We start from the raw sequence: 21,048 nt of genomic DNA, 5'->3' as shown, positions 1-21,048 counted from the left end.
CCGGGCCCAACGAGATGTGGCTCGTTCTTGAAATGCTAAACTGTAGTTGACCTCCCAGACTTGTGACAACGATATGCATTGGATGAAGGAGAAATAAGATTAATTTTTTGCTTGAACTGAGTCTAATGTATCTACATCAATGGACAGCCACTGTGGTCCAAACATCTTGTGATTTTCCAACTTGTCAGGAAGGAACTGACGGACTATTTCCTCCTTTCTATTTTGCCCCAAGGTTGGAGAGTCTCCCCGATAAGTCTTTCCCGCAACTCCCTTGAGAGAACAAATGGAGGTGGGATTGATAAGAGGCAAAGAAACCCCAAACAAAGCGATTATTCTAATGCAAAGTTGACAGGCGTCAAGGAAGAAAGAAGTGTTGGTAAAAACGACTGTAAACATGCGTATCTGAGACATAATGTGGAGATCACATGTGAAATGCATTTGCTCAGAAGATTAATATCTTTTCATTAAAAAGAAGGGAGCAACTGTTGGCTCAACATTTGCATTTAGATCGAGTAGGTAGTAAGTGTATTGACTGCTTATAGATTTGTGTTGGCAAAGACGGGGAAGGGAAGGAAACCGGAGAAAAGGGGGGAGAAGAGAAGAGCATCTCTGTGTCCGTCCACCCACTATCACAGGCAATGAAATTGGGCAAACGCATGGATATGATGATGTGTTGTACCACGGCTGTTTAGAACGATGATGTGCCTTCCATAGATAATTTGATTTGCTGTCAAAACTCAAATTAGGAGATTGCTGCCAAACAGCATTCATCTACCGTTCAGTCCTGTTTGCTGTTCGTTTAGGTAAAAATTGGATGGTTTCCCTCTTGAATCACAACACGATTACCGACACCGTTGCTGCAGAGTCAGCTGTGGATGCTTCCACGAAAGAGGGCAAAACAAGTGGGTGCATTGTGTTATTGTGTGATAGAACATACCAAGATGAATTATATCCAGTTGGAGCATTAGTACGTCTAATATATAGTACCAATTAGCCTAGATTTATTGAACATATCATTGAATGCTGAATCGATACATAGGCCAATCCCATCAATTTAGAGGTCTCAACTCATTGGCTTTATCAAAAGGATTCAATCCATTTTTTCTTTTGATTAGTAATGGTTGTCAAACGTGGACGTTGTTGGGTTGCAGGCTCCAGAATTCCTTGCCATTGGCTTTGTTGGCCGAACTCTGCCCACGCTTGTTCTAAGATCTTCAGCAGAAGTCCTTCCCATGAAATTCCACTGGACCACTTTTGCAGAAGCATATGAAATGCTTGGCTTCTCACTGAACATCTCACTGAAGAGCACAGGCCCTTGGAGGGAACTGGGAAGCCCTGGCCCTTGAGCACTCTAACCGAAGGTCAGCTGTGAGCAACAGTGCTGTGGAATCCGAAGAGGCACGAATGGAGGGCGAAAGGGAGACATGTGTCAAGAGGAAGACGGTGCATCAAGCCAACCCTTGAAGTGACCACCTTCCATCTGGAAACTGATGTCCTCACTGCAAAAGGAATACCATGCGGATCCAGAATAGGTCTCTTCAGCCACCTATGAACCCACTGCCAAGACCCTACACTTGGAAGGCAATCAGACTCGACTTGTGAAGGATCGCCTATGATGATGATGGTGATGGTGATGATGATTGGACCACTTGTCAAGTAATTAACATGGAATCTTTGATGATGATGATGTTGATGATGAAGAAGAAGATTGGATCACTAGTCATGTAATTAACTTGGAATCTTTCATGATGATGATGATGTTGATGACGAAGAAGAAGATTGGATCACTAGTCAAGTAATTAACTTGGAATCTTTGATGATGATGATGATGATGTTGATGATGATGATGAAGAAGAAGAAGAAGAAGCAGCAGCAGCAGCAGCAGCAGCAGCAGCAGCTTGGATCACTGGTCAAGTAATTAACTTGGAATCTTTGATGATGATGATGATGATGATGATGATGTTGATGATGAAGAAGAAGAAGAAGAAGAAGAAGAAGAAGAAGAAGCAGCAGCAGCAGCAGCAGCAGCAGCAGCTTGGATCACTGGTCAAGTAATTAACTTGGAATCTTTGATGATGATGACGTTGTTGATGATGATGATGATGAAGAAGAAGAAGAAGAAGATTGGATCTCTAGTCAAGTAATTAACTTGGAATCTTTGATGATGATGATGTTGATGATGATGATGATGATGATGATGAAGAAGAAGCTTTTATACTGTTGTGTCCGGGCATGGCCCCATGTAAGCTGTCGCGAGTCCCTTCAGGGAGATGGGGCAGGGTATAAGAATAAAGTTATTATTATTATTATTATTATTATTATTATTATTATGAAGAAGAAGCTTGGATCACTAGTCAAGTAATTAACTTGGAATCTTCGATGCATGGAGTGTTGTGTTATGGCCTCTTGCTATCATGAACAATGCGCCCTTTACCATGCACTTGAGTGTTGAGGCCTTCATATTTCCCGTGCTACTACTTCATAACACCATTCGTTACAAGTACTGAGGTTTGCTTCTGAACACAATGATATTTCTATTCAGCAGTAGCAAACCAACACGTGTATGATCATAAAAGTCTGTAGGACGTAAAAACCAAACTAGGTTCTGTTGCTGCATTTCACAAGAACTTTGATCAGGTGTCACTTTGCTTGAGGGCATCTTCTTGTGTACTGATGTTCTTCTTGGCTATCATACAATTTTGATACTTGGGTAATGGTTGACATAGGTTTAACCCATCAGGTCCTACCTAACACTCAAATCTGTTGGAGACTTCATCGTCATGCATTGACATTTTTCATATGGGACTCCCCATATGCTTTGCACAGATCAAACCCATGCAATAAGTCACGTAGGATTCAATGTACTGTAACCCTTCCAAACATACAATCTCTATGCCGGTGATGAAGGACTAACTCACTAAATAACAATGAAAGGACACACAAGCATCTATTTAACATGGAAATAGCCATGCCAGCCACCATGGCTGTCGCTGCACACACATACACATCCTGTTACAACTTGGAGCAATTTTGATAGAACACAATTGACAAGAGTTGGAAGCAATTAATGGCCTTCCAAAGGGGACGGAGGCAAGATCCCTGAGCATCTAAACCTAATGGCTTCATCATTTTCTGTGCACAACTGTGTCATTATTTTTCATTTACTGTAATTGACTTTAAAATAGATTTTCTTTTAGCCAGAGAAAGAAAGCAAAGCAACCCAGCTCCCTCCCCAGCAAGTAAAACAAACTTTCTGAACTTTCGTGATGGATTTTTTCCCCACCGAAAAAAAAGAGCAACTCATTTACTACTGTCAAACTTCAGGTCATTTAGATCGGGTGCTTTTTGCACGGAGCGTTTTTTATGCGTAAAATCTGTGAATCGTACACACAAAATTGGATACCTCGGCGGAGACATGAAGTCATAATTCGCCCTCCTCTCTCCTCAATCTTGATTTCTGACACTTTCAGAGATGCCAGGCTCCCCTGAGTGGGAAAAATGGGCACATTCTCTTTCTAAAAAATGTGTCCTTATGTGCCTTGTTAAAATGAAAATGGATGTTGTTCTACAAATTATCGGAGTGTGCTGCAAACTCTGACGAGCTTGCACTTTTCAAAATAATTTCCCAGCAAGGAAAAAAGAAAAACCATAAATAAAACAGGTCTGGTAGGCAGGGGAAAAGACAAAGTGTTGTATATGTGTGTGTGTGTGGATACAAAACAGCAGAAATCTAATAGTTGCTGGCATAGCTCTTAGGAACTGGTTTTCAGAAAACTATCATAACATCAAGGAAGCAAATATTCTTCAGTCGGTTTCACGGTTAGTCCAGACCAGACCTGGGCAAACTTGAGCTCTCCCTCCATGTATTTTGGACTTTAACTCCCACCATTCCTTCAGTACGTGGACAACATCCTTCAGTACATGAATGGCATACTCATAGCACAGGCATAAGCAAACTTGGGCCCCAACCTGGGCCTTCCAGGTGTTTTGGACTTCAACTTCCATTATTCCTTCAGTACATGGATGGCATACTAATAGCACAGGCATAGGCCAACTTCAGGCTTCCAGGTGTTTTGGACTTCAACTTCCACTATGCTTCAGTACATGGATAACATCATTCAGTACATGAATGACATACTCATAGCACAGACATAGGCCAACTTGGGCCCTCTCTCCAAGTGTTTTGGACTTCCAGCTCCCACCATTCCTTCAGTACGTGGATGACAACCCATAGACCAGGCATGGGAGAACTTGGGCCCTCCCTCCAGATGTTTTGGACTTCAACTCCCACAATTCCTTCAGTATGGGGCTGTGGCTGTAGCGCAGGTTGGTGAGCTGCCTGTTGCAATAAATCACTCTGACCATGAGGCTATGAGTTAGAGGCCAGCTCGTGGCGGGGTGAGCACCTGTCAATTAAAAAATAAAAAATAGCACCTGCTCGTTGCTGACCTAGCAACCCGAAAGATAGTTGCATCTGTCAAGTAGGAAATAAGGTACCACTTATAAAGTGGGGAGGCAAATGTAACTAATTTGCAACGTTGGAATGAGGAAGTGCCATCACAGTGGATGATGAAGCAGCTGCTCCCCCCTGTGGCCAGAATCGAACATCCCCTTAGGAGAAGGTTAAATTGCCTCTGTGTCTGTCTCTGTCTCGGTTCTATGTGTATATGGGCATTGAATGTTTGCCCTCTGTGTGTATACTGTGATCTGCCCTGAGTCCCCTTTGGGGTGAGAAAGAAGGGCGGAATATAAATACTGTAAATAAATAAATAAATACGTGGATGACATAACTCATACTCATAGCACAGCATAGGCCAACTTGGGCCCTCCCTCCAAGTGTTTTGGGCTTCAACTCCTACTATTCCTTCAGTACTTAGACAACATACTCATACTCATAGCACAGCATAGGCCAACTTGGGCCCTCCCTCCAAGTGTTTTGGGCTTCAACTCCTACTATTCCTTCAGTACTTAGACAACATACTCATACTCATAGCACAGCATAGGCCAACTTGGGCCCTCCCTCCAAGTGTTTTCGGCTTCAACTCTGACAATTCCTTCAGTACATGGATGACAACATATAGCACAGGCATGGGCCAACTCTCTCCCTCAGAGTCCGGTGGAAGTTCCTTCCTTGGAGGCTTTTAAACAGAACCTCAACAGATGGCCACCCAGCCTTTGTAGTGGGAGGAATAATAATAATAATAATAATAATAATAATAATAATAATAATAATAGCTGAAACCCCAGTCCAACCCCCTTCTACCATGCAGGAAAAGGACAATCAAAGCACCCCAATAGATGGTCATTCAGTCTTTGTAACAACAACAACAACAACAACAACAACAACAGTACCAGCAGAACCCCGAGGGCTCCTTGGAGCAGAGTTTGAGAACCGCTGCTTTGGAGGTGAGGGAAGCTCATACTCAAAGCATTGCCCTTAAGCAAAGAAAGCCAATCAGAATCCACACATCTGTTTATCCACCCCCCTCTAAATACTGCATCACATCCATATGTCTTTATGGGATGGATGAGAAACCAAATCGCTTCAGAGGGATAAGCAATTGGAACGGTGTCTTACAAGAGCTCCTGTTTATAAGCAGCAAACATTAAAAGCTATATACTTGGTTACAGCGCATTGGAAGCAGGACATCAAACCTGCCAGATGCCACGTAATCTGCATTTCAATATCCTCCCCTCAGCACTTATCTCGAGGTTCCTGTTTTCTACAACACGTAGACATGAAACAACGTGAACCTGCTCTCTCTCTCTCTCTCTCTCTCTCTCTCTCTCTCTCTCTCTCTCTCTATATATATATATATATTTACATCCTTGTCATTTCAGCTTAAATTAACCGGAACGCTTCCCATAAGTATCTCTATCGGAGCAATTGCACACACACAAAAAAAATTAATAAAAAGAGCTTGAAAACACGAATAGCTTTGATCGGGGGAAGAATGCAGTCGCTTTAAAAGAGTTTATGGTAGCAATTTCCCTTTTACACACATTTGTGGAAGAGTTAAAACTGATCTCTTTCTCTCTCTTTACAATTTTATTCCTAATGGTAATAAACTTCACTTAACTCTGCAGAATTTAATTGTGTGCGTACCTACAGGTTGCCTCTCAATGTACGGTGACTCCATTAAGTTCGTAGGGTTTTCTTATATAGGGAAATTCTTATATAGTTTCTTCCTTTAGCACCTGGTATTCATTGGTGGCCTCCCATCCGAGTACTCACCAGGACTAACAAAGCTTAGCATCAAAATCCCTTGTTCTGGTTGGAGATCCTGGAAAACAACTGAACTATATTTTCCATAAGACTTCCAAAATTCATCCTACACCCAAACGACGTGCCAGGAACAGGGAATATAATGGGACCTTATGGGTGACTCAGTTCTGCTCTGCCATTGCAATACTGGTTCAGTCATAGAGACGTTCTCTGTATGTAAATAGTACGGCATCATTATTCCATGTATCATCAGTCACCTTTAGAACACAGCAGCGAAGGGAGGCTTGTTCATTCCCTCCTATTGATTTTCCAATTTCCAACAAATTGGCTTTATCTTGAGATGGTTTATATATTAGGGGAGATAGAACTGCTCAGCCTAAGTCAAGAAAAGAAGGAGAGAACTTGGCGGTTGGTTTCTCTTAATGTCGTAAGTAACCTGCATGCAGAAGACAGAAGACCCTCAACGACATCCTTGGGAATGATCAAACTCCACGTCCAAGAGTGCATCATCTACTCCATTCAAGAAGACTTAGGGTACATCTATCTATACTGCAGAATTGATACAAGTTGACCCCACTTTAACTGCTATGGTTCAATGATATGGAATCTTGGGATTTGTAGTTTGATGAGACACCATCTGTTACACTCTAGCCTCGAGACACGTTTTCACCCAGCACCACACCAGAGTCCAGTAATACTAACTACAGCAGATTATTAAGGAAAGTATATACAAAGGGGAAAAGGGTATTTCCCCAAAGAGCAGTAGAAAAAGAGCCCTAAAATAGCAGTAGTCCATATACAGAAGAACAGTAGTCCAAACATGGCAAGGTACATGAAATCAAGGAAGTCAAGATCATAAGCATGAAAGCAGAACTCTTCCCAAGAAAAAACTCTTTCAGGAACATAGGCAAACACGGGAAACTTGAATCATGAACTTGAGAGCTGAGACAGGAACCTGAACCTTTTGGCAGTATTATCTGCTCTGAGAGACACCGAATAAACATCACTTAATTTAAGCCCAAGCCCAACCAAGAAGCCATGAGATCATTCCTCACACTCCTAGGTTTCAAGGATTTTCCCCAGAGTCTTTCTGAATGCCTAATTAATCTATCTTTGACTCCCTCCCTCCAAAGACCTAATCTGTTATCACAGGAAAACTCCCCATCAGTTGAAGGCCGATTCCCAAGATAAATGGACCTTTCACTGGTTTCCCTTTTCACACTTCTGGATTTCAAAGCCTTCTCACTGAGTCTTTCTTAATGTCTAATTAATCTATCCTTCACTTCCTCCATGCAGGAGACCGAATGTCATACCATGGGAAGAAAACTACGGAAGGCCGATTCCCAAGAGGAATGAGCTTTTCCCGTTACTAATGAACAAACATTGGACTCCAAAACATCCTCTGTCTCATCTTCAACTGCCTGCACATCTCTCTGATCTAAGGCCTGCAATTCACCCTGATCACACACAGACTCCTCAGTTGGAAACCCATCATCCCGCTCATCCTCTGAGAAACCTCCAGCCTCTTGCTGAGCCCCAACACCATCACTCTTTCACAGGGAAGGCTCAAGATCTTATAAAACTACAACTCTAAAACCTCCACGGCATTGAGGCCTCATCTACACTGCGATATAACCCGGTTCCTGAATCCAGATTATTGAATTTTAACTGGATCATATGGCAGTGTAGACTCACATAATCCGTTTCACAACAGATAACCTGGATTCAGAAACTGGTTTACATGGCAGTAGACCCATCTTGAAGTAGTATCAAACTGCATTAATCCTACAGTGTAGATGCACCCTGGGACACCCATTGGGTGACCTTTGGCATTTGGATGACAGCTTATATACCTTTCAATTTAAGAGGGAGGCAGTAATTGATCTTGCAAGGAAAAGCCAACGATCGTACTGGAAGTACAATGGAGCTGGCTTGAAGGCATGCAAAACAACCCATTTTCTAAATGCATATGTAGCAACCTGTCAACTAAATGCATTAGCCCAGTGTGCAGAGAATCCCCAAAGTGGCTGTGCATGTAATTTTGAGTTTAGATAGAGGGTTGAAAGGAATAAAACAGGATTGCTATCCCACAGGGGGGAAATAATAGAACTTTAGTTTATCTACACAATGGACTAGAAAGCAAAGGGATTTGGTGAGATGTTTCTCCAATCGGCTCCCAAAAGGGCGTCTTGCCGGTGCATGGAAATTAGGATATACATGCAAACATTCATGCACTCATATTGTATGTAAAAAATACTCTCAGTTAACCGGCACTTGTGCGAATTGGTAGATATTGGATAAATGTAGCTGGCCCAAAGAAAAACCCAAGTGTCCTCTCAGCACCCTGAAAACAAGATATTGCACATTGGTGGGGAAATGGGACAAATCCAGAGCTTGGAGAAGTCATTTTAATAATAATAATAATAATAATAATAATAATAATAATAATAATAATAATAATAAGCTGTGCCCTGCCACGCGTTGCTGTGGCCAATTGAAATGGCATTAAAGCACAAAATAGTAACACATTCTAAACGGAATAGAGATTGAATGTACTGATCTAGACTGGAATGCTTTTTAAGCAAGTCCCACAGATAGCTGCAGGCATCTCTCCGTAGATTTAGAACTTCTAAATTTCCATCTTTACAACCATCTTTATTTCGTCGATGCTGCAAAGCCCACAACTTTGTTTGTTTCTGCACAGGGATTTAATGCCACACAAAGGTGTCCCCCTTCTTTCTTTCTTTTCTATGCAAGTCAGGAAATATCTGAAACACCGAGGGAATTGGGAAAGCTTATCTTGGGTAAGACTTGTATATCTGCTTTATGAGATTCTGCATCAACAACATCTTGGAATGAAAGCAGCTAACAAATAGATGTTAGATTAAAGGACCTGGCTTCTGTTATTAATTTCATGGCTTCGTATCTTGCATATCCCCTAACACTCTTAAACACGACAGTTGGAAGGTAAAGCAACTTTGGCGGGACTTGAACCAGGGATATAATGTGAGACACTAAGGTGACATCTCAGACGCAGATCACAACCTTGGCTTGTCTAGTTCAGTATAGCTTTCCTTATAAGTATGAGTTACAGTATCCTAGGGCTCAGATGAGTGCCACTAATTGAGAAAGTGAGGCTTTCTCAGTTTCTGCCATAAGTTGACCATAGAATATATCCTTTAGAAAGAACACAAAATAGAGTTGTGTGAGAAATTTGTTCCTACTGTGTCTACCGTTTCTTTCATGTCAACTGTTTCTCCAGGAGCACAAAATGGGAAGCCCCCCTCCCCGCACGAAAATCTGCTCGACACGAAATCCTGCTTTTGTCTGCAGCCAAGCGCCTTCCAGAACTTGCCTCCTTGCCTTGGAAAGAGTGTGTGTGTGTGGCATGCAGGCCCAGAAAGCATATGTGCCTGCCAGTACCTGCAGCTGAGCGCCTCTTGCTCTAGAGTAAGAGGCGCTCGGCTGCAGGCACTGGTAGGTCCATGCGCTTTCCAGGCCTGCATGCCACACGCACACTCTCTTTACAAGAAGAGTGCATATGTGGCATGGCATTAAGGCAGGCTCACAAAACGCACACGTCTGCCAGTGCCTGCAGCCGAGTGCCTCTTTCTCTAGAGTAGAAACAGCAGGTGCCAGGTAAGAAGAACTGAAACCTTCTTATAGCATGTGTCGGGAAGGGGAGCCAGTGGGTGGGAAGCCCCCTTCCCCCCATAATGGTCTGATTTTCGGGGCCCCAAACCAAAAACAAGTAACTACCCTCCCAATTTCAGGAAGCTCCCATAAATGAATCGGGGGGCCCAATGAAAGCCGGGACACAAACAGGACAAGGTTAACCCTGAATGCACATCCTTAATATAGAACAAGTATTCCCTTCTCCTCCTTCTCTCATCTATATATATAAATGAGTGATGGCATCATGGCGACCCACAAAACAACAAAACTACAGGCCCCCCAACCTCGAAATTTGACAACGCAACCCATCATCCATGCCTCTAGGTTGATACAACAAAAAGAAAAGAAAAATAAAGTCCTACTTAGAGGGAGAGCAATAAATGTTTTTATCCAATTGCTGCCACTTAGAAGGCTAAGCTCTGCCCACTTGGTCTCCTAGCAACCCACTCAGCCTAGTGTTAATAAAAGAATAAAAAATAAAATAAATACAAATAATACAATAAAAATAATTAAAAACACTAAAAAATTAATACAATAAAATACTATAACAAAATAACTAAAAATAATACAACAAAATAATAAAACATAATAAATAAAAAAGATAAGTTACAATAAAATTAATTAAAAAATACAAATAACGTCAAATAAAAATTCCACAACAACTTTTAACCAATACCACCACCACTTTACCACAGCAACGCGTGGCTGGGCACAGCTAGTTCCATTATATACATTTTCCACTTTCCCCAACAAACCTAAATAATATTGAACTTATTACAAGCCAGACATTCCAACAGACTAAGTTGCTGAATGAGGGGAAACTAATGGGGTTTTTCCTTTGTTTTCATGATTTTATTTTGTATTATTCACTTCTTTCTGCAACCTGACCTTTCTACCTCTAAAGAGACACTCAAAGGCAAAGCAAGCAAACAATTCAAAACCATCAATCAATCCTTTGCCGAAAAGGTGAGAACAAGGTGTGACTTCAACGGGGCCAAAAACAACCAGAAAGAGCAATTAAAACCTTGTGAAAAGAAAAGGGAGTATAAAGGCATTCACAGTTCGTCAGGTCAATTCCCTAATTATCGCCATCATAACAATACTCATGAAGCTATCAAAGAAGGAAGGAAGGAAGGAAGGACCTATCAATTAAATGGCCAACTAACCAATCAACCAAGGAGAGAGCAAGATGCCTCAAACTACACAAAGAATCCCACAACCCAAAGCAAAGGAACAGACTTTCCCATTGAGGACCACTGAGAAGCGAGAAGCAGAATAACTAGGTGCTAAACTGATATCTTACCATAAATTGTTTCTGAATGGGCAAATTTAACAATTCACAAGGACAACTGGATATGCTTAATCACCGCACCGAAACCTTGATCAATAGAATTGATTAACCTCCTGCCATACAGGAATACCTGTCTTGTAAGGGTTTGAAGGGGAAAGGGGGCTGATAGGAGTCCAAGAATTAGACCTGCAGGTGATAATAGCGAAATGAGTTGGGGATGACACCAAACCCAACCTTTTTCTCATGGTATCTCCATCAATCTCTTCTCTCTTTCTCTACCATTCCTTTCTTCCACTTCCTCTCCTTCTTCAGCTAGGACTCATATGTCTTTGGGGCTACAAATTGCCCACTTCTGATCTTAAACTTGGCCATTGAGAAGGCCCAACCAAATACATCTTGGTCACGGAGACAAAGAGGACAACCTCTATGGTTCAGAAATGAAAACCAGACCTCCTTAAAATTGCCAATCACCCAGAGATGAACCAGAATCTTTCTGCCTTCCATTGACCAAGTAAGCAATACCACATCTCACTCTTCTCTTTCTCTCCCATAAATAGTATTCTGAACAAGATATTGATAAATTGCCAATTAGAAAAACATGGAAAGCAACAATAATAGGTTCATGCCATTTTTTCAATACATCTATTAAATGCAACTTACTTCGCGGTCCAACATGGCAGGCGACACAACAGTGACAATGTCTCCTTTCTCCGGGTCAATGTAGAACATGTTTGGGGATGGCTTGTCTGGTGTCTGCTTGAGGATATTGTACCTCAGAAGAGCATTATCCGTGGAAGGGTCATCGGCATCGAAGGCAGTCACGCGCATCACTGTGCTTCCTGGAGGGGGGAAACCATGGAAATATTAGTAACAAAGAAGAAAGGAAATTACAATAGCCATCACATGTTTTAACCATGAAGCAATCACGAGCAAGCTATGACTTCAGAAGTATGTACATCTTGTATAGGAATTCAGTGGAAGGTCTCATGATCCCGGGTGGATGGAAGGGATGGATGGATGGAAGCTAAAGCTATTTTTAATCCATATTGTTCTCCATCACGATCCACATTGGAAGGCCACAGTTGGTTACACTTCATATCTTCAAAAATTATACTTTAATGGGGCACTTAAGAGAAACTTAATGAGTCTCTAGTCTACTGTGGTAGAACAACGAGACCGCCCGATGTCTATGTAGACCATTACTATCTCCACAACCATAGCATGGCATGTGTAATGCACACAACATACAGTAGGTTGTAACATCAAGGGAGATACAAAAATGGTATCCTTGGTGGTTTTATCCCGAGAATATTCTGTTAGGATGCCCAGTAGGAATTTATCATCCAAAGCACATTGATACAGAACTATATCTTCATTCAACTGTATAACTCTGTAAACTCAATTAGGAGCCTGAAATGAATTTTCTATGATCATCACCTCATTAGGCATATTCTTCCACAGTCTAAATATCCGACCATTGAGAACAAATTATAATTACAGAAAGCAATGAATTATTATAACTCTAAAGGCTAAATCTACTTTTTTTTTCTTTCCAGAATTTTCAGTCCAATCTGCTTGCATGTTTTGCATTTTGTCAATTGATGCTCCAAATCTGACTGTTTCCTTTGCAGAAATTCTGCTTTTCTGTGTGCAAACTAACGTGTGAATTTTGCACAGAATAAATCTTGAAGTGTGAATAGTCTCCCCAAAACTGGGTATGTTTAGAAGACTTCCTTGTAGAACAACAAACAAGACTATGCATTACTTTTCCCCTTTTAAGAAGAAAATTATCAAGGAATTACGACTCTGGACATCGATCACTTCTAAAACTGAGCTCTAGAAGTCTCTGGAAGCAAATGTCTACATGCAATCACATTGACAGCACAGTACAAACAGGAATAATAAATAATTATGGGCAGCATTGCCTTCTAATTAAATACATCTCGGCTGATTAATGGTGTGAGTTTTCATCAGTTACCCAATCAATTAGTTAATTAAATTTGCATACAAATACTGTAAGTAGGCCTGAAGAAAGGGTGTCCTATCAGCCATGATATTTGAAGAGACAGTGTTTGTTGTTTGTCAGGAAAAAGAAAGAATTGAAAGAGTCTTTCTTAAAAGTCATTAAATGTAACAGATTCATTGTTTGAAGCTTTAATGTTTACATTCTGCATTTCCTCAATTCGGCCAAAGCAAGTGATCAGGGCAGGACCACTATTATATACTCTCATGTATTATATTGATGATCTTCTCCACCACATGGTGATATATTCACCATCTTTATTTATTTAGTAACATAACACCATCACAATCGATAGAACTTTATAAATAAAAACACAACAAAACAGTTTCCTGCTCAGAAAACAATACTGTTGCCTACATCGAAAATTGTGTACAGAATAATTCCTGGACTACAAAGAATCTTCTTATCCATTCAGGAGGCTTTTCTGAGTTTCCCAAAACTAGAGAAACTTTCCAAAGATATTTTTAAAATATTTCAAAGACATTTTTTTCTATTCCTATCAACGTTCACTTGCAGTGCAGACCACACAAGTTCCCGTTATTTTAATGCATAGGGATTATTTCTAGAAAGTAGGTGGGCATGTATATGTGTGTGTGTGTATATATGTATGTGTGTGTGTGTGTATATTTATGTATGTGTGTGTGTATATATATATATTCACATGCAGTGTAAACCAATGGGTTGCAATTAGGGTTGTGCAATTTGGGTAAACTGCAATCCATTTCACCCTCCCAGATTTCAGTGGGGGCCCCAATCCATTTTTTGGGAAGACAGAATTCCGTTTTCGATCTGGATAAAAAAATATTTTTATCCAAACCATTGGCAGCAATGGGAGGGACTCCCCAGGCTCCCCTTCCCAATATGTGTCATTTCAGGCTTCCGATCCAGCCGAAGAAGCCGAACAAACTGAAGGCAAATGTCCAAAATGAATCCATGCACAAGCTTAATAAATACACAGCACATAATGATGGTCATTTTCTTGACTAATACCAATGCATTCAATTTGATTTCTTCTTCAGGATCGCACTGATGAGATTCCCCCCTCCCACCCCTGCATTTCGCGATGGGAAAAAAGAGAAAGTAATAACATTAAGATCAATGGGTTTTGCTCCCTGCTCCTGTAGCAGGCTTCATATTTCAAAGGGATCTATAGCTTTGAATCCATCCAAATGTATTAAATTGAAGATGTGTACCTCCCTGGCATTACTCCATCATAAAGTTTTATTCTTCATAAAAGATTCATTTCCCAAGACTCATAAACTGACTATTTCTAATTTGGTGTCGTTTTATAAATGCTTCCAAGTCCGAGGCATCCATCAAACACAGCTGGCTTTGGAAGCAAGCAGGAAAACAGCCTGCAAAACGATTGCGTTAAACAATGTGGTGCGAGATGACTGCGCGGAGTGTGTGCGTGATCGCAAACATAAATACTGCAACTATTTAATCTATGCACAATCAGCAGGACCTTCACAGTTTTGCCGGCTGTTGGCAGATAATTCTCTTGTGCTCATCGGGAAAGTGCCGCAAATGCAGAGCTATTTTCTAATCACATGGAGTATTATTATTTTTTTGCCATAAATTCCAGCTAGGCACATAGAAACCCATTCATCTCCGAAGCATTTTCTATATTGTTGGATGTTCATGGCAAGTGCACAGAATGCCTTGTTTTTCCAAACGTTACAAGGATATTACAAAAAATGTTCCCAAATGGGAAGTTAGATTTTTACTTATAGTGGAGAGCAGGTACATATTTATATATATGTGATGGCATTGTTTCCACGTGCAATATCTTTGAACTACTCACAATTCATATATTCATGCTAGCTCAACTTCATTTAGATCAGTGGTTCTCAACCTGTGGCCCACGACCCATGAGAATGAAAATCTGGCCCACAGACCTCCTTCCTCTTTATTTATTTATTTTATTTTCGCTCCTTTCCACAGAGCTGACCACTGCATTGGATAGACCACATCAGCTCTAGATTATTAAGTATAGTTTTCTGGGGGCGGGCAGATGGCAACTACTGGATAGCATATGTTCTATGTCAGAAATTAGAGCTGAGGTGGTCTCTACAATGCAGTTTTCTGAATCAGCACCCCAAATAACTAAATCCAATCTAAAGTTGACCAAAAACTGATTCGTAACCCTTTTGGTACTAATGTTGGAGAGTGGGCCTTGGTCAAAGTGGGCCCTGGTCAAGTGGGATCTGATCAAGTGGTCCCTGGTCAAGTAGGCCCTGGTCAAGTGGGCCCTTGTCAAAAAGACGTTGTTAACCACTGATTTCGACTGAGGTAGGAATGATATGGTTGAAGTGGGTCCTGGTCAAGTGGGCTCTTGTCAAAAAGACGTTGGGAACCACTGATTTCGACTGAGGTGGGAATTATGTGGTCGAAGTGGTCCCTGGTCAAGTGGGCCCTTGTCAAAAAGACGTTGGGAACCACTGATTTCAACTGAGGTGGGAATTATGTGGTCGAAGTGGGCCCTGGTCAAGTGGGCCCTTGTCAAAAAAGACGTTGGAAACCACTGATTTTGACTGGGGTGGGAATTATGTGGTTGAAGTGGTCCCTGGTCAAGTGGGCCCTGGTCAAAAAGACGTTGGGAACCACTGATTTTGACTGAGGTGGGAATTATGTGGTTCTTCAGATGTTGGACAGTCCGAAGAGTCTACACCAGGCAAGGGCAAACTTGGGCCTTCCATCCAGATGTTTTGGACTTCAACTCCCACCATTCCTGGGCTCAGACCCTTTCCTTTTGCCCCTCAGCCGCTTAAGCGGCTGAGGGGCAAAAGGAAGGGGTCTGAGCCCAGGAATGGTGGGAGTTGAAGTCCAAAACATCTGAACAGAAGGCCAAAATTTGCCCATGCCTGGTCTACACTGAGCACATACTACAGTTTCAACCATAGATTGTGCATGGAAGGGAATACACGGACAATCACGGAGACAAGTGGACCGGAATAGCCCGTCTAATTAGCGGTGATCAAAATAAACCCACTTTTGGCAAAACGGGACGGCGGCGGGTAGAGAGCTCTCTGCCACGCTCGTGGTAACTAATTGCAATGTTTGACTGTCAATTTGTAGTTTCAAGAAAAACAAGCCCCGGGGAAGCCAAAACAAATACGAGGAAGGAAGATCTATTATGTCTCCAATCAAGTACATTCGGATTGCAGCCGCAAATATTAACTTATGGCTGTTATTAAACTCAGAGGCCTCGCTCAATAGGAGGATGTTTAGTGAGAATTAATGAGTTCAGGCCTTTAGCATATCCCAGCCTTTCACAGGCCAGAAGAACGCTGAACCTCCAGGACTGTGTTTTTGGGTCTAATGGGTATATTTACATGGCTGCTGAGAAGAAGGCACTTTAAGTTTCAAGCTGCCCTTTCAATATTCATTGCAACGCATATTCCAGCAAGCTGAATGGGAAGGCGAAAATAGAGCCATGTTGCTGAATTAAACCTCCACATTCAGACCACGGGAAGCACAATTAATGATGTATCAACCCGGTCTAGGGCATTTTCAAATGGGTTCATCTGCAAACCCATGGCATCCTGTTGTCATATTATCTTGTGTATCTTTTTAACAATTCATATTCTAAAACATTTAATTAGAACTCAAGTGTTGCAGATGGAAAATGTGATGACTATTAATACTGTATAGATATACTCGTATTTTGTACTAAGCATTAGAGTTGTGCATAGAATTCATTTCTTCCATTTCCTTCGTTTCTTTCGTTACTTTGGGAGCATGTAACAGGAACGCCCCTCCCGGTTCAAAAACAAATGGGTAAAATGGTCATCCAAGTGACCACAAAAAGTACAGATTTGTGCTCTGTATTCTTAAATAAAAACCATTTTCCCTCCATACATGATATTGAGCTTGAATAGTCATGAAAGCGATGAGATGTGACATGCTCCTTCCCACGGCGGTTATGACCTGTGAGATGTGTAAACGACATCATATTGGAGTGGTGAGCGGTTCTGATTTAAAACAAAAGTCTCTGCCTTCTCTCTCTTAAAATAAAAATGAAATTGGAAGCTCCTCCATAACGAAGTGAGATTTAAAATACCACGGAGGCCGTAGGGAAAACCTGCCGAAATCCCGGCTGTGACAGCACTCAATCCAAAGTGACTTATAAAGGCCACGGCGCAGTAAGTGGGAATTACTTTTCCGCTGAATGCTCTCGTAAAGCATGCGTCGAGGGGAGATTTATAGCCGGGTCAAACTTTGACAATTGTTGGGCTTTGCTTCTCCCATTCCCTTCCCCATTCCCATTCCTCACCCCGGGGAGCCGTGGAGGTGTTCAGGAAGAGGAATTATTCATGGGCTGAGCTTCCCTGGAAATGAGTTATGTCCACTTGCTTTCATAGACACGGCGCACGGCGGTGTGTCATTGTAGCTGAGCATGAACATATGTTAAGAGGTGTTCTTTAAGCGACGAGGGATTGTGATATATGGAGTGCCTGGGATTTGGATGCAAAGAAGAGACCAAAGTTGAATTTCTTTTCCTCTGATATGGGAAAAGCTGCGTCACTGAGCTCTTATGAGGATGAGAACACAGTCTAAGGACTTCATCACATGGAGCTTGAGAAAACGAGGGAAAGCGGGGGAAAGGGTCGAGTTTCACAGGATTCTGTCTTCAAAGAAGATGAAGAATTTACTCACTCCCATCACACTAAGATTGCCTCCTCCTTCAACTCCCACAACTCCTAACAGTCTACCAGTATCATCTAATGGTAGTCATCCATTTCAACATGGTTTGCTATTGTCCACTATGTTGTGTTTCCGTGGGACATAGATGATGAACTCCTTTTGGATATGGAGTCATGCTGTACTTTCCATTTTTGAAACTTCTCTTAAGGGCAATCCGTTTTGCAAATACTTGGAAAGTACTGAGGTCCCAAGAAACATAGAATCATAGAATCATAGAATAGTAGAGTTGGAAGAGACCACATGGGCCATCCAGTCCAACCCCCTGCTAAGAAGCAGGAAATCGCATTCAAAGCACCCCCGACAGATGGCCATCCAGCCTCTGCTTAAAAGCCTCCAAAGAAGGAGCCTCCACCACGGCCCCGGGGAGAGAGTTCCACTGTCGAACAGCCCTTCTCACAGGGAGGAAGTTCTTCCTGATGTTCAGGTGGAATCTACTTTCCTGTCGTTTGAAGCCATTGTTCCGTGTCCTAGTCTGCAGGGCAGCAGAAAACAAGCTTGCTCCCTTGCTCCCTTCACGTATTTGTACATGGCTCTCATCATGTCTCCTCTCAGCCTTCTCTTCTGCAGGCTAAACATGTCCAGCTCTTTAAGCCGCTCTTCATAAGGCTTGTTCTCCAGACCCTTAATCATTTTAGTCGCCCTCCTCTGGACGCTTTCCAGCTTGTCAACATCTCCCTTCAACTGTGGTGCCCAAAATTGGACACAGTATTCCAGGTGTGGTCTGACCAAGGCAGAATAGAGGCAGAACATACTGGAAAGCAGTCCCATCATAGGGATCCATATGACCCCCAGGACACGTGATACCCACTCATCTTCTACATTCATGTAGAAGAATAATAGAATAGTAGAGTTGGAAGGGACTACATGGGCCATCTAATCCAACCCCCTTCTTTCTGCCGTGCAGGAAAAGCACCATCAAAGCACCCCCAACAGATGGCTATCCAGTCTCTGTTTATAAGCCTCCAAAGAAGGAGCTTCCACCAGACTCCAAGGCAGAGAGTTCCACAGTTCGTGAGGAAGTTCTTCCTCATGTTCCTGTTGAATCTCCTTTCCTGTAGTTTGAAGCCATTGTTCCGTGTCCCAGTCTACAGGGAAGCAGAAAACAAGCCTGATCCCTCTTCCTTTCACATATTTATACATGGCTCTCATGTCTCCTCTCAATCTCTTCTGAAGCTAAATATGCCCAGCTCTTCAAGATGCTCCTCAGAGGGATTCGTGGTCTCCTTTGTCCTCCTCTGGACACGTTTCATCTTAGAGTCTTGAACTCTGGGGATACAGTGTGATTCCAGGTGAAGAGGTCTCACCAAAGCAGAATAGAGAGGCACAATGACTTCTTCCCTCGATCTGGACACTAGACTCCTTTGGATGCAGTCCAGAATCCCATTGGCTTTTTCATCTGCTGCATCTCATTCTTGACTGATGTTCAGCTTGTTCTCCACTGAGACTCCAAGATCTTTCTCACATGGACTGTTGTCAAGCCAGGCGTCACCCATCCTGTATCTTTGCATTTCATATTTTTCTGCCTTGATGACGTTCATTGTGCTCATTTTGGCCAATCATCTCTGCATCCTGATCTTGTCGTCTGGAGCATTAGTACCTCTCGGTGCATCTTAGCATCTCAACGGGTCCACAAGAGCAGATCTGGCTCCTTGCCTAGTTAGTTGGTGCTTCCTTGGCCATTTCTCCATCTCCTTGAGCATCTTTCATTCCAGGGCAGTTTACGTTCCATCCTCAGTAGGCAATGATGGGAGGATTTGCTGGGCTGGTTCCTCGCTTCCCCCTCGAGCGGGCCAGCCAGGATTGCTTGCTATCATTCCGATTTGATTTCAGGCCGTTTACAGGCTGTTTAAATGCAGATGCAAACTTTATAGTCTAGAACGGCTAGGCGCAGAGCTGACTCAAAAGAAATAAATCCCGCAAGGCGTTTTGCCTTATCTTCACTTTCTTATCTGCCTGGCAGTGTCCACCCACTCTCCCTCCTGCTGGCTTCTCTCGTATATTTTTCCCCTTCCACATTTGGTATTCTGCATACGTAGACATGGCCGTTTGACAGTCTGACTGGGATTAGAAAAGGGATGGATGGATGTATGTATAGGGATTTCATTTTATATATACAAACTTTCCAAAATGTGCGAATTTCTCAGTAAGTTCCTCAAGAAAGATCCTGACAGCAAGAGCTTCACGTACAGCATGCATACGATGTCCATAATGGGCTCCATTTGCAAGCCTTGTTCCCCAAGGCTCAATTCAAGACTGCAAAGTCCTAAACAGCTATTCATGTACTATATAATACGACCCCCTTATCCACAGATTCAATACCCACAATTTCACTTATTTACCCTCCAATATTTGAAGTGTTTGTGGGCTTCTCTAGATCATCTAGTGCCATTCTATGCTTCTCTTCTGACCCAAGAATAGTTAATATAAAGGATTCACTAATCATCCATGGTTTCAGGAATCCATGGGTTGTCTTTACAATTTTGTAATTTTTTATTGAGTATTTGAAGAAATTTGTACATTTAGCCATGTTTTAAAGAAACTGTTATTTTGTGAAGCACCTCTTGGTTTCTGAAGAAAGAAAAGCACAAATAAATAAGTGAAGGCAGGGAGGGAGGAGTTAGTGAATGTAGTAAAGAGGATGACAGGGGAGGAAGAAGGGGAGGAAGTCTTACTGGAACTGCTGGCAGAACACGGGGTTTAGCCTGTTATTTTTACCCACTCCAAAATAGAGTTAAATAAGCACCTTTCATCAGGTTTGAAGAAATCCACTCAGCAGCCTACCTGCAGTAAGCATCCCCCCCGTCGCCCGCCCGCCCTCAGATTTTCCAGATGAAAACTAGGTTTTGCAAGAGGAGGTGGGAAGGAGCTGGAGCCTGGGAAAGTTACTACTGAAGGCCACCGCTCTCATTTCCCCACAGTCGTCTTGACTAGTGATCATTTGGCTGGGCAATTCTGGAGGATTCTGGTCCAACAAGTAGTTTTGTGGAATTTCACAGAAGATTCTGCCAAATCAGACCAAGTGCCCATCAGTCGAGGAATGGTGGGCAAAACTCAGCCCCTCTGAGTTTTGTGGTCACACCTTTTCTCGCCTAAAAATGGACAAAAAATGATCCATCTGGAAGCCTC

General features: G+C 42.2%; 1 protein-coding gene across 2 annotated transcripts in view; it reads right to left on the bottom strand.

Moving 5' to 3' along the window:
* Positions 1 to 21,048, bottom strand: part of cdh13 (cadherin 13) — a 594,061-nt gene that overhangs the window by 154,699 nt on the left and 418,314 nt on the right. For both annotated transcript variants that reach the window (XM_062961847.1, XM_062961846.1), the window contains one exon: positions 11,853 to 12,031. In XM_062961847.1, coding sequence (XP_062817917.1) covers positions 11,853 to 12,031 — 179 coding nt within the window. The remainder of the gene's footprint in view (positions 1 to 11,852; positions 12,032 to 21,048) is intronic.

This window comes from Anolis carolinensis, unplaced genomic scaffold, assembly GCF_035594765.1.
Source record: "Anolis carolinensis isolate JA03-04 unplaced genomic scaffold, rAnoCar3.1.pri scaffold_9, whole genome shotgun sequence".
Taxonomy (NCBI): Eukaryota; Metazoa; Chordata; class Lepidosauria; order Squamata; family Dactyloidae; genus Anolis; species Anolis carolinensis.
Note: the sequence above shows the minus strand (reverse complement) of the source record. Positions and strands in the feature narration are given on the sequence as shown.